At 51.0% G+C, this 13,286-nt stretch overlaps 1 protein-coding gene across 1 annotated transcript in view; it reads right to left on the bottom strand.

Moving 5' to 3' along the window:
* DDX4 (DEAD-box helicase 4) overlaps nt 1-13,286 on the bottom strand; it is a 53,565-nt gene that overhangs the window by 26,062 nt on the left and 14,217 nt on the right. The window contains exons 6-9 of the mRNA XM_037145143.2: nt 8,352-8,429; nt 6,335-6,412; nt 4,222-4,272; nt 1,144-1,203 (exon numbers count right to left, since the gene is read on the bottom strand). Coding sequence (XP_037001038.2) covers nt 1,144-1,203; nt 4,222-4,272; nt 6,335-6,412; nt 8,352-8,429 — 267 coding nt within the window. The remainder of the gene's footprint in view (nt 1-1,143; nt 1,204-4,221; nt 4,273-6,334; nt 6,413-8,351; nt 8,430-13,286) is intronic.

Here is a 13,286-nt window from a genome sequence, read left to right on the forward strand (position 1 = left end):
GCTCAACAGCAGGGTGGCAGGCACGTGCCAACCAACACCACCACCAGATGCCCCCCGACACCCCCCAGGACGGCTACGGTGGCAAAGACGGGCAAAGCTGCTACCCACGAATGTCCTGTGCAGAGAGCAGGCCTCAGGGGAGGCCCGGCCACATGGCTGTGTCCCTGCCAGCCCTCTCTGTGGCCCCGAAGCCAGAATCCAGCACAGAGCTACAACTGGCTTTTGGCATCCTCACTTACATGTGAATTAAACTGAACAAAAATGGAACAGTGAAGAAGATACTCACTATTCTGCAAAGAACTAAAATGTTTCAGATAAAAGCAATGTTTTAGAAACCCACTTGTTGGGGAGGAGAGGAACGCTGAGTCACCTACACACCCCTCCCTGCACAAGGGCCCCCCCACTGCGACAATGAAGGCTGCCCCTGTGCACCACCCACTCCGCCCCCCCTCGAGCAGCTCCCGAGGCTCCAGGGAAACCCACCACAAGACCAGCCTGGCCAGGGGCCTGCCCGCCACCCAGCTGACCATCTACTGAGCGAGGGGGACGGCAGTCTGCACCTGCAGCAGCCGCCGGTGGACCTGACCCTGGGCAGCCCGAACAACAGACCCTTTGCTAGAAGACACGCAGACTCTGCGTGTCTGCGTCTGTAACCTGTCTGCTCACAACAGCCGAGAACTCAGAGCCACTGCCATCATGCCGTCTCATGTCCGGTTTGTTAAAGGCAGGCTAGACAGGCTAGGGTGGAGCCCCGCCAGACGGGACAGAGGGGAGTCTGCCCTGCTTCCTTCCCGCACAGCTGGTGGGGGGGGGCGCCCTCCCTAGGGGCAGAGGCATCCCAGGGCACTGAGGCTGTGGCTGAGGGGCTCGTATGCCCCGCCCACCACAGTCCCACGCAGCCCACTGCGGGGGCTCGGGGACACCCAGTGGCAGCAGGGAGCAAGAGGAGGAACACCTCTGGGACACCCACCCAAGGGCTGATAGCACAGCTCACGAGCCAAAGGGTTTCCCTCCAGAGTCCTCCCCAGACAGCATCCTCCCCCTCCCTCCTTCCTCCCCCTCCCTCCTTCCTCCCCCTCCTCCAGAATCAGCTCAGCCTGTGCAGGCGGCCACGGCACACTCGGCTCCAGAGCCGGGCCGCACCTCCTCTCCTGGGGAACCCTCTGCTCCGCGGCTGGCTGCCTTCGCCGTCGCTGCTGGGCTCTGGAATAGACACGGACATGTGGGTAGAATCTGAACAGTTAACTTTAAAGACAGAACATCCGAGTATCAGACTGTTATCACTGTCATACATCTGAAATTAGGGTGAGACTGCATGTCTACTGTGGTACAAAAATGACTTATTTGTACGTTATTTAAAAACAAATATCAAAGTAGCACTGTCACAAGGTAAATTAGTAAGAAAATATTTTCGTAAGTTAAAATATGAATAATTCTTGAAATAATTTTAATGGAAACATAAAAACATCAGTCAATCCCCTACACAAATCACCTAATATAGCTAAATATTACATGGTAAGTGTATAACTGAGAATCCACTACTTGTCAAAAGCCAGGCACAAGTCAAAAATTAAGACTTTCGAAAAACAATTAAGACTTTCATAAATGTCGATCTTACTAAAAATGGTTTTGGAAATATCTGAACTGTAAGTGGTCTCATACAACCTTCTGTCGATCCTCCTTCTGTAACCTGCCTCCCCAGTAAGCCTGAGATATCCGTTTTCTTAACCACGTGCCAACTCCTTTCGTGCCACCGAGAAGGGTGGGGAGACACGGCTCCTTCGTGTCTAACGGCGTCACCCGGGAACCCGCCCGGGGCCCCGCGCGGGTGAGCCCGAGAGTCACCCAGGAAGCCCACCAAAAGCAAACTCCCGAGGCCCAGCCCCAGAGACGTTTATTTTAAAAGTATAAAGTGATGGCAAGGAGTGAATAATTTTTAATGTAAAACTTACGTTAATAATATATTTTAGTAATGACTTCAAGCTTTCTGGACTATCCCCACAAAGCCACACTTGGGAAATAGAGAGAATTTCAAGAAACCTTTGTGTATGCGACCAGCGCTCCACATGAGACCTTTAGGTCACAGAGAGGACCTCACACGGCACAGCGTGGGTGCCCTCTGTGCAGTCCTGTGCGGAGTAGCGGTCGGCCCGATGACGGACGCCGCTCTCACCACGACCGGCGCAGAGCCTGTCGGCGCGGCAGTCAGCTGACGCCGCCTCCTACAGAGCCCCCTGCCACCAAGGCAGCCAGTCTTCCGAGAAGCGGGGGTTAGTGCTCCGAGGGCAGAATGGACAGGGAATCTTGGAAAGAAGATTAACCCTGAAATAACGACGATGAAAGCTAACACTTACTGCTTTAGAGAAGAACCTATCGATTAATTAGGGGCGTGGCAAGGAGGAGGAGGTCTCACATTATCTCTGGCCTGTTCCCTTCACACAAACACAGTTACTTCACTGTGTGGGAATTAACCGGGCTGCTGGCCCCAGGAGAGCCGGGCAAGGGCCCAGCGATTACGTTAGGAGGGGAGGGGAGGGGGGGGAAGCCCTCTGTGCTACTTCCCAGCCTCATCTGAGTCTTAGAGTATTTAGAAATAAAGTTATCTTTTTAAAAAAGAATTTCTCTAAAGGCATAAAATTTTTTAAAAAGGCATAAAATAAAGCTGAGCACAAACAACACTTAGATAATGATCCCAAGGTTAGTTACAACCTAACTGCATAAAAATAATAGTAGTAACACAGAAGTTAGCATTGTGTCTGGCACAGCTCCAAGTGAGCTACACATGTCACCTTTTTGAATCCTCACAAAAACCTGGTGACCTGGCTGTCACCCTCGTTTCACAAGGGGAGACAGTGTCACACAGAGAAGTCAAGTATGTTTTCAAGGTAAGACAGCCGACGGGACCGGGAGGCTCTGGGGTCCAGCCGGGGCTCTGAGCCCTCCCCGAGGCGGCGGCCCCGCTGGGGGGGGGGGGGGGTGCAGGTGGCAGGGCAGCTGCCCGAAGCCGCCAGTCACCGAGATGACAGGGGTTCAACCTACGGGAGGGCTGTTTAATTTTAGGGGGACTGGGAGCGAGAACAGAAGCGAGTGCCCCCAGGAGAGGAAATGGAGGCCTGGAGGAAAGGTGTCAGCTCACGTGCTGGGAGAAGCTGCTCTCTGAGCCCCGAAGGGCTCCCACGAAGCAGCCCCGGGGGAAGGTCTTGGATACGGGGGATGACCTTGGACCTCAGCTGGTTAAAAAACTAGGAGATCAGGTGAGTGAAAATGGAAAATGAGGTCTGTGTGGTCTGGTTTCACCTGAATGGGGAAGGAGAGAAGGCAGAGGAGCCCGGAGACCGAGGCTGGCGATCTGGAGGCACAGTCGTTCCACACCTAAAACCCCCCTAATTCCAAAGGGTGTCAGATCCAAGCTCACACACATCATGAAAACAGGCGGCGTTCACCGTGCACCGTGACTGGGCCTGGCTGAGTGCCCTTTCCCACGCGTCCCCGGTCAGTCTGCTCTGCACGCACAGCCTCCGCTCTCCGGGTGGGAACCGGGGCTCTGAGGAAGGGAGCCCCGCTCCAGGCCACTCCGCTGGCAGGCTGCGCAGCAGGACGCGGCAGGAGTCGGGGGCTCGCAGTGCACTGCGTTACCAAGGGTCCTGTCCACAGTGACAGAGGCAGGAGGCGGCAGAACCACCAGGGCCCAGGCCGCCGCCACCTCGACTGGGCCAGGTTCTCCCTGGAAGGCGCTGCCCAGCCCCGAAGGCCGCTTCTGGACCGGCTCCCGTCACTCCATCTTCCCTGCACCCCTCCCTCCAGGCCGGGGTCAGCACCTCGGACGGAGGTGCCTTTGGCTTCAGCGGGGATCTACGTGCTCCCCCCTCTTTCAACTGTTGTGACTTCATGTGATTCTGAGTAGGCACCTGCATGTCCCAAACCATATTTATATTTGAAAGCGCAATTTTCGTTTTTGACTTGCTGTTTCTGATACCACCTTTTTCTTAAGGCAGCACAGTGTTCAAAAAGTGCCTGCCACAGACCCGCCGAGGCTGGTGGTGACAGGCCCCGTCAGGATGCCCGAATTCTTGGTGACGGCTCTGGCGACAGACAGCTGCTCCCCAACCCGGGTGTAAGTACACTGGAGTCGGGACAGACCAACGCGCCTAATCTCAGCTGCACTTCAGTGCGCTCTGCAGACACTTAGCCTCACGATCGCCCCGAAAACCGCCGGCTCACCTCTCCAGAAGCCACAGCTGTCGCCCTCTTCCAGCCTGTTACCTGAGAAACCTGTACAAAATACAAAGTTAAACTCGCAAAATTTCTGGACACGACAGCTGTCTTACCTCTGCGGCATGAAACATCAAGCGTCCAGAGACTCCCCGTTACGCTGCCCCTTTGGAACAGGGTATGCCACACCCAACTCTCCATTTACACACCCAGGCAGCACTCGCACCGGCCGCACTAGTCTCCGCCTCGTGTCAGTCTGCGAGGGCCACGCGTCGGCCACGGCTGCGCCACCTCCTAGGCCACGCGCCACCTCCTAGGCCACACACCCCTCTGCACGCACACCAGCAAAACGAGGGTGGACGTCAGCATCAAAGTATCGCAACTTTTAAAGTGTACCAATTAACTCGTAATTTCTTCATCTGCCAGAGGAGAGTGCAACTACATTATAATCCAATATTCGGTAGTTTTCCCTTCTTGGTAACAAGAAAATTCTGCTGACTTATATCTTGTTTATAAAAAATACCTTTTGGAGCCCTGGCTGGGTGGCTCCTTTGGCTGGCACACTGTCCCATACAATGGGTTCGAGCCCCAGTCAGGGCACACACCCAGGCTGCTAGTTCGATCCCCGGTTGGGGCGCATAAGGGAGGCAGTGAGCAGTGTCGCCTCCTCACGCGGCTGCTGCTTTCCCTCCCCCTCCCCCTCGGGCTCCCTTTCTCTCTCGAATCAACAAAAACTTGTCCTCAGGTCAGGGTTAAATAAAATAATTTTTAAAAATGTTAACCTTTCACCAAGTTCTGCTTTCAATTTTCTTATTTAATAAAAACCTGTGTCTAGATTTATGCATCTGTGGAACATATAGACATGTTTCTAAAATTCCGTTTAAAACCATCCATCAGTAATAAATACTTTTATAACACTTTTAAATGCTGAGTCTTAAGCATCTTTAGTGCAAAGATATTCAAGAAATAACGTGCTTTAAAATTGTCAAGATAGTGCCTGTCAGTGAGTATTTAATCTAAATTATAAAACATTATAGTTTCTGTAATTTGGAGACTAATCAATGACAAATGCTAAATGTATATGGAAAATGTATACATATTAAATCACTTAACATGTCAGGTTCAACCAGAATCTCACACCCCTTCCAGCATCAAACTCCACGGAAATTACACACACGACTACCACACAGAACTAAGGACCCTACAGCGGGGGTCCCCAAGCCCTCCCCCTCCCCCCACGAAGACTGAGGCCAGTCCACAGCCTGTTAGGAGGAGCCGGGCCGCACCGCAGGAGGGGGTGGCAGGCCAGCCAGCGAAGCTTCCCTGGAATTACCTCGAGCTCCGCCTTCTGTCCCCTCCAACTGCCCCATCCAAGGAAAATCATCTTCCACAAAAAATGGTCTCTGGGGCCAGAAAGGCTGGGGACCACTGCCCTACAGCCTTGACACGTGGGGCGGGGACAGAGCAAGTTTCTCCTTGGACAGACACATCATTTCAAAGTCAAGACGACCCCTTCAGAAGGACAGCATCACCAGGAACCTAGGTTCTTAGTTACTCGCCCCCTGAACTACGGGCAACCTCGAGGCTGCTTCTGGAAGGCCTGCTGCTACTGCCCCTTTCCTTCCACTCTCCCGGCCCCAGAAGAGTCACACACTGGGTTGCCAAAGTGCCTGGGAAAGTCTTCCACCTACACCTTACTGGTCTTGAACTTAAACTCTACTTTTGACCTACAGTTTTTAAAGGTTGTAGGGGAAACGCTTTATTTCAAAGCTCTAAATGGGTCTTTGCTCAACTCAAGATGGAGATGGAAACTCAAGTTCACCGTGAGAGCTGACCTGGTCTCTTATCTGGGAGGGGTGGGGTCTTGGGGACAGGGACAGAACGGGGTTCGCCTGTGGGCAGTCGGAGTGGAGACAGGCTGTGCAAAGCTCCACAGAGCAGCAGGCACACCCGGCGGCAGGGACTGCTGCTCGGACACGGCTGGCAAAGCCAGGGGTGCCGGGACCCCACGAGTTCCTGGGACCGGGCGCACTTTCTTCGTGTGTAATGGGGGTGTAGGAACTCCACGACCGGACAAGGTGTGGTCACCCAAGTTCATGGTAAGACATCACAAGCAGGTTACCTCTGCTCCCAAAGCCCTTGCCAACTCCAAAGCCGCCTGCTGCAGAGGGCGCCTCCCTTTTACTGCACTCGCTGGCATCTGGAAGAGTTCAGACAGAGTTAACGTTCAACACGGAGCAGTACTCATGTCCTAAAACTAGGCACTCAAAGACTCGCAGGGACTCTCAAGGGCAAAGGGAGTAGCACAGAAATTTGTAAAGAAGTGGTTAACACACCCCAACTCCTTTCTAAAAAAAAGCCCCAGAACCACGGCGCCGGGGCGGTAACAGACAGACCACTGAGGCACAGCTCTAGACGAGCTGTGGCCGTCATCAGAGAACTCGGCTCCGTTTTCCTGTGTTCATCCTCACCGAGAGCTATTTGCCTTCCGCTTCTGATGCAAGCCACGGCCCCCGAACACCTCCCACTCTCCAGTGTCCCTTGTGTCCCTCGGTCGTCCCGTGTCCCTTACGCTGCCTTCTAGCACTGAAGTCGCCCTCATCTCTCTGCTTCTAAACTGAAAGCAGGATGGGACCCTGGGTTGCAGAGACAAGCTGAGAGCCACTGCCCTTCGAGTCCCCTCCTGCCACAGACGTCCCCACAGTGGCCTTCCTCACTCCACCTGCACCACGCCAAACATCACCCTTCCCACAGCGCAGGCTCCTGTGTCTGCAGCCCTTTCAAACTGCGCTTCCTGGGCGTGCCCCACCTCCTGCGTCTCCTCCAATGCTCCCCACGTGCCCACAGCCTCGCTCAGAGGCCCCCCTGCTGGGGAGTCCCCTGGGTCCTTCGCCCTGAGCGACCCTACCCACACTCCCAACGCCCCGTCTGCAGTAACACTTCTTTCCATGTGTTTCTGTCCCACTGCACTAAGAACTCTGAGGGCAGATTGCTATGGCACGCAGCAGGGTTATTTAAAACAAAAAAACGGTAACAGACGTCCAAACCGGCGAAGGCGCCACTTTAAACTGCCTCTGGGACACAGTAAGGCCCTGCTTTGTGCCCCCCCACCCCCCGTAAACTGCCTTGCTATCTCTGTGACACCCCAACATCGGGCAGAGGGCTCTATGGAACCCCAGAGCCCCCTGTGAAACTGGGCCTGAGCAACTAACTCCCGGAGCTTTCGCCCGGTTCTGAAGGTGCGATAAGTAAACATAAGTACATATGTATACTTAAAAAATAAGTAATTTCCATTAATAGCAGGAACATGTCAAAATATAAAATTCACATTTGTGTTAACTATATCTAAACAAGAAATTAAGTTTTCCAAATATCAAATGAAATATCACCCACACACACCAACCTTTAGCTTCCAAAGAATAACATTATCTAGAAATATCAATAGTTTTTCAAAGGATAATATAAATTCAATAGTAAGTTACGTATATTTAAGATCACTAATTAGCCCTAGCTTATAATAGTCCATAAAAGATAAATGGTCAAATATATTTTAAAATAAATTTGAGATTCTAATAATATTTTATTGCACTATAAGAACAGCGCAATAAAATAGCATGGAATATTTTTGGCACTTTATGATCAAATCTAAAGACAGACTCCTGGAAGGTCCTTGGCTACATCATCATCTGTTGGATCGAGTTGTGGCCGCTCTGAACGCAACAACATAAAATTCCAAGCTCGGGAAAGTAACCTCTTGTCACAATACTCATGAGACAACAGAAGTGCTTCCCATGCGCCCTCTTGTTGAGAAGTAGCAAACCTAAGGAAGAGGCCCGTCCACCCCACCTCCGAAGCTCTGGTGACCTACCAGTGCCAACTGCTGGGAATCGATCATCATAGTACACGCATTAAGAGGTAGCTCTCTCTTTAACTATCTTTAATCGGTCCATCTGATCAATTAAACTATTTCTGGTGCTACGCCCCCAAAAGCATGACAGCAGAAAGAACAATGGCATTTGAAAAAATGATGAGCTGATTATCCTGACAAAACCAACAGTGCACGGAGTGCCCCCGCCCCCACCCCCGCCCCCAGCCCTGCTATGCGGCTGCGCAGACCAAGGACAGACAGGGCTACTTACCTCTGTTTCCCCAACTCCGCCCAGAGGCGAATCCCCTCGTCATGAAATGGTCTCTCTGAGAAGGTCCCGCGTCCAAGTCTAAAGCGAACGACACGTGCAGGAGTCAGACCCACAGGTGTTGGTGGCAGGCGGACCCCGTGTCGCCCCCTTTCGGTGTGCAGACCGCTCGGTGGAGGGGCTGCGTCCAGCAGCAAGGAGGGCGGCTTATACAGAAGAACGGGTCGTCCCCCAAGCAAAACGAAAGGTGGCTAAATGTCACTCACAAGCGAAGACACTGGACGACAGAAGGCGGAGTGCGCTCCCACGGAACACGGGGTCGGGGGAGACCAGTAGACGACAGCACGGAGCCGCAACCCCGCCAATCGTGGTCCGCATTAGAAACACGTGTCTGAGAGTGGGCTGCGCAGACTCCCCTCCGCGCGCACGCGGGAGCACAGACTCACAGAGACGTCTCTGCAAGTGTCGGTCACGTGAGCAACAGTGAGCAGAGCGGCTGGAAGGAGCCCGGAGCGGCACGCCTCCAGCAGCGAGGGGCTGAGCGCCCTGGCAGCAGGGGGCGTGCTCGCGAACACCCACCATGTCCATGGGCACTCGAGGACACACTGTTACACAAAACCAAGCTTGTTTAAAATCCCCTCACACTCAGAAAGGTACTTTTAAAACACTTTTATGTGGCCCAGCTCACAGAAAAAAAAACTCATAATGGAACCTTAAAACTACTTAAAAGTCTATGGTAAAAATGTTACTTATCAGCACCTACATTTTTATACTCCAAAATAAGGACTCAAAATTAACGAGCTAAACAGTCATCCCAACTAGAAAGAATGTTACAAAAAAAAAAACAACCCAAAATCACACAAAAGGAGAAAAAAAGGGCAATAATCAATAAAACACACAACAGTGTGATTCAACAAAGCCAAAGCGAGTCCTTCAGAGAAACCCAGGGGAAACCCGCAGGGGGACCAAGCCCAGAAGACTGGCGGGAGGGGAGGGGGAAAGGCACAAACGAGTGGCGTTGGTGATAAAAGGGAAAAGGCAGGGACCTCGACGCGAGTGCAGCTGCTGTTCAAGGAGCACGAAGTTCCAGCTGTGCAGGTGGAAAGCTCCAGAATCTGCAGTGCAGTGGTGTGCCCCCACCTGAAGACGACACAGCGCTGCGCACTGGGGCGGTGGTTGAGCGGATACGCCCCGTGTTATGTGCTTTGTAGCACAATAAAAAACTGCCACGGACAACTTTATAGTCCTAAATTTAAAACTTACAAGTTCTGAGAACATTAACTCACCAAAACTGACTCAGGAAGCAATAAAAATCAAATTGTCCCACAGAAATTAAATCAGTACTTAAATCTATCCATCATGCCTGATACAGTTTTACAGGTGAGTTCTACCAAACTCTCAGAGAACAAATCAGTCCAACCCTGCCCTGGCTGGTGTGGCTCAGTGGATTGAGCACCGGCCTGCAAACCAAAGGGTCGTTGGTTCAATTCCCAGTCAGGGAATATGCCTGGGTTGTGGGCCGGGTCCTAAGTAGGGGACATGCAAGAGGTAACCACACTTTTTTCTCCTCTCTTTCTCCTTCCCTTCCCCTGTCTAAAACTAAAAATAAAATCTCTTAAAAGAAAAACTAACTATATCCATAGATAAAAGTTTATGATATAATTCAGCACCATTCATTATTTAAAAGCATCATTATTAAAAGCAAGTTAGGAAAAGGAGGGATATTCACAGCAGTGTGATTCTAAATGAACTACAGCAGTTGGCAACACGAGTAACCCTTAGAGACAACACGGAGAAGTTCGAATGGCAGAACAGAGACCCCCTACCCACGGCTTCCCCGTCGACGGTCTCCGCGACCTCCGGTCAGCTGTGATCTGAAACTGGGAGCCGGAACATCCCAGGAATAAGCCACTCCTGAGGTTGCAGTTCCGTGCCATTCTGACCACCACGGTGGACTCTCTCGGCACCCACCCTTACCCCACAGGACGGGGGTCCCCCTCTGTCCAAAGTGTCCCCAGACGCTCCCTGCCCGCTGGTCCCTGAGCAGCCGTCTCGGTTGTCAGGCTGTCTGTCCAGCCATGGCAGCACTTGGGTCCAAGTGACCCTGACTTGACTCCACGACAGCCAACAGGCCAGAGCAGTGACGCTGGCGATGCCGATGTGCCCGAGAGGGACGTAAAGTGCTTCCTGTGAGTGACAGGCGAGTCCAGGACGAGGAGAAGTTTTGGGGAGAGAGACCACGGCCACCTAACTTGATTACAGTCTATTGTTATAAGTGTTCTATCTCATTATTAATTACTGTTGTTAATCTCTTACTGTGCCTAACTCAGACATGAAACTTTATTACAGGCACGTACAGGAAAAAGCAGCGTGTACAGGGTGCGGTACCCTCTGTGGCTTCAGGCATCCACTGGGGGTCCTGGAACACGTCTCCCGGGGACGAGGGGAAACGACTGCATAACTCAGAACAGCCGAGACCCTGCACACAGACATCATCAAACGCCGGCAAGGACACGGAGCCCCAGAAACGTCGTCGCTGGTGAGGATGCGAGACGGTGCAGGCACTGGGGGGCCGTCTGGCTGTTTCCACAGAACTAGCCGGTCTCACCGTACAAGCCAGCAAACGAAGGAACAGACCAAAACACCAGAAAAACAGCTAAACAAAATGAGACAAGCAAACTACAACATGCAGAGTTCAAAACACTCTTTATAAGGAAGCTCAGTGAACTCAGTGAGAACTTCAACAGCATAAAAAAGGGCATGGAAACCATAAAAAATAACCAGTCAGAAATTAAGGATATAGCCCTGGCTGGTGTAGCTCGGTGGACTGAGCACCAGACTGCAAATCAAGGGTTGTCGGTTCGATTCCCAGTCAGGGTACATGCCTGGGTTGTGGGTAAGGTCCCCAGCAGGGTGTGCTCAAGAGGCAACCACACATTGATGTTTTTCTCTCTCTTTCTCTTCTTCTCTAAAAATAAATAAAATATATATTTTTTTAAATTAAGGATATCTAATGAAAATAAAAAACAACTTAGAGGGAATCAACAGTAGAGTGGATAGGATAAAGCCATGAATCAAAATAGCAATCTAGAACACAAGGAAGCAAAAAAAACTACCAATCAGAACAGCAAGAGAAAAAAAGCAGCCAAAAAAAAACGAGGATAGTGTAAGAAGTCTCTGGGACCATTTCAAGCATACAAATTTGCATCATGAAGGTTCCAGAAGAAGAAAAGAGAAAGCAAGGAATTATAAACCTATTTAAAAAAATAATGAAAGAAAACTTCCCTAAGTTGGTGAAGGAAACATACATACAAGTCCAAGGAGTGCAGAGAGTCCCAATCAAGATGGATACAAAGAGGTACAACCCCAGGCACATCAAAATTTAAATGCCAAAGGTTAAAGGTAAAGAGAGAGTCTTAAAAGCAGCATGAGAAAAGCAATTAATTACCTACAGGGGAGCTCCCATAAGGCTGTCAGCTGCTTTCACAAAAGAAACTTTGCAGGCTAGAAGGGACTGGCAAGAAGTATTCAAAGCGATGAAAAGCAGGGACCTACAGCCAAGATTGCTCTACCCAGCAAAGCTGTCATTTAGAATGGAAGGGCAGATAAAGAGCTTCTCAGACAAGCAAGAAAAAGCTAAAGGAGTTCATCACCACCAAGCCCTTATTATATGAAATGTTAAAGGTTCTTCTTTATGAAGATCAAAACTATGAACAGTAAAATGACAAGATAGATATCAATAGTTGAGTCTTAAAAACAGAACACAAACAGAATCATGGACACAGAGAACATTTTGTGGTTGCCAGACAGAAGGTGGGTTGGGGGATGGGTATAAAAGGTGACGGGATTAAGAAGTACAAATAGGCAGTTACAGAACAGCTATGGAGATATACAGTATGGTATAGGAATTACAGTAGCCAAAGGACACACACGTATGACTCATGGACACGAACAACACTGTGGGGATGGCCCGAGGGAGTGAGGGAGCTGAGTGGAGGGTGGCACAGGAAGAAAAACTGGGACAACTGTAATAGCATAACCAATAAAGTATAATTTTTCAAAAAAAACAAGGCTGAATAATAAAGGCAATGTAACCATCACATATTAACGGCGTGGCCCAAATGGGACTCCTAAGCACACAGACTTACACGCATACAGAGTGATAACTGTTGGAGTGGGAAGGAAAGACGCGCACATGGGCGTGCCAGGGGGGAGGGCGAAAGCTCACGCTCCGCACTGGAAGTCCGGCGAGGAGAGCGAGGGCCAGGTGGAGTCCATGATGAGCTGCCTTGTTACTACTTCACATCGGAAACCCAGAGAATGGGAACTCTTTGTACCTGGGACAGAGTCAGATTACCCCTGATGACTCGGACGGTTCCTGACCGTCATCGAGTAAAAGCAAGACACAGCGTCCCAGCGATCCGTTTCTGTGAAACCCACAGTGAAGAGGAAAACGCCTGAACGTAACTCTGAGATCACAAAGAGGGTACAGAAGATCGGAGCAGGGGCGCGAAGGGAACGCAGGGCAGTGCGTGCCATGAAAGGTGCGTGTGCGTGTGGACGGCAATGCCAGTAGCACACAGCTGTGCAGGGGGAGACACATGCAGAGATCCAGGCGGGGCAGCAGACTGTGTGTGGGGCGAAACCTGGGGGCCAGGACTCAGAGTATTGTATTTCTTTCCACCTCTGTATTTTTAAGTTTTGGGAGGTTTTTGTTTTTTGGGGGGTTGCATGAGGATATTAGGTATTGGTTTAGTAGACATCAATTGGCCTAGCGTGTATCTCTGTAATTAAGAAAATGTGTTTGATCGAAAGAGCTACGAAAGTGTCCGCTCTCCAGGAGAAGAGAAGCCGCAGTCCACGTTTCTCTTCGCCCGATTTCTTGTCCTCTGTCTGAACACTGGGGACACGGTGCTGCAGAAGGTCCTGGTTTTTAGC

This window comes from Artibeus jamaicensis, unplaced genomic scaffold (assembly GCF_021234435.1).
Source record: "Artibeus jamaicensis isolate MK-2021 breed Jamaican fruit bat unplaced genomic scaffold, CSHL_Jam_final scaffold_369, whole genome shotgun sequence".
Taxonomy (NCBI): Eukaryota; Metazoa; Chordata; class Mammalia; order Chiroptera; family Phyllostomidae; genus Artibeus; species Artibeus jamaicensis.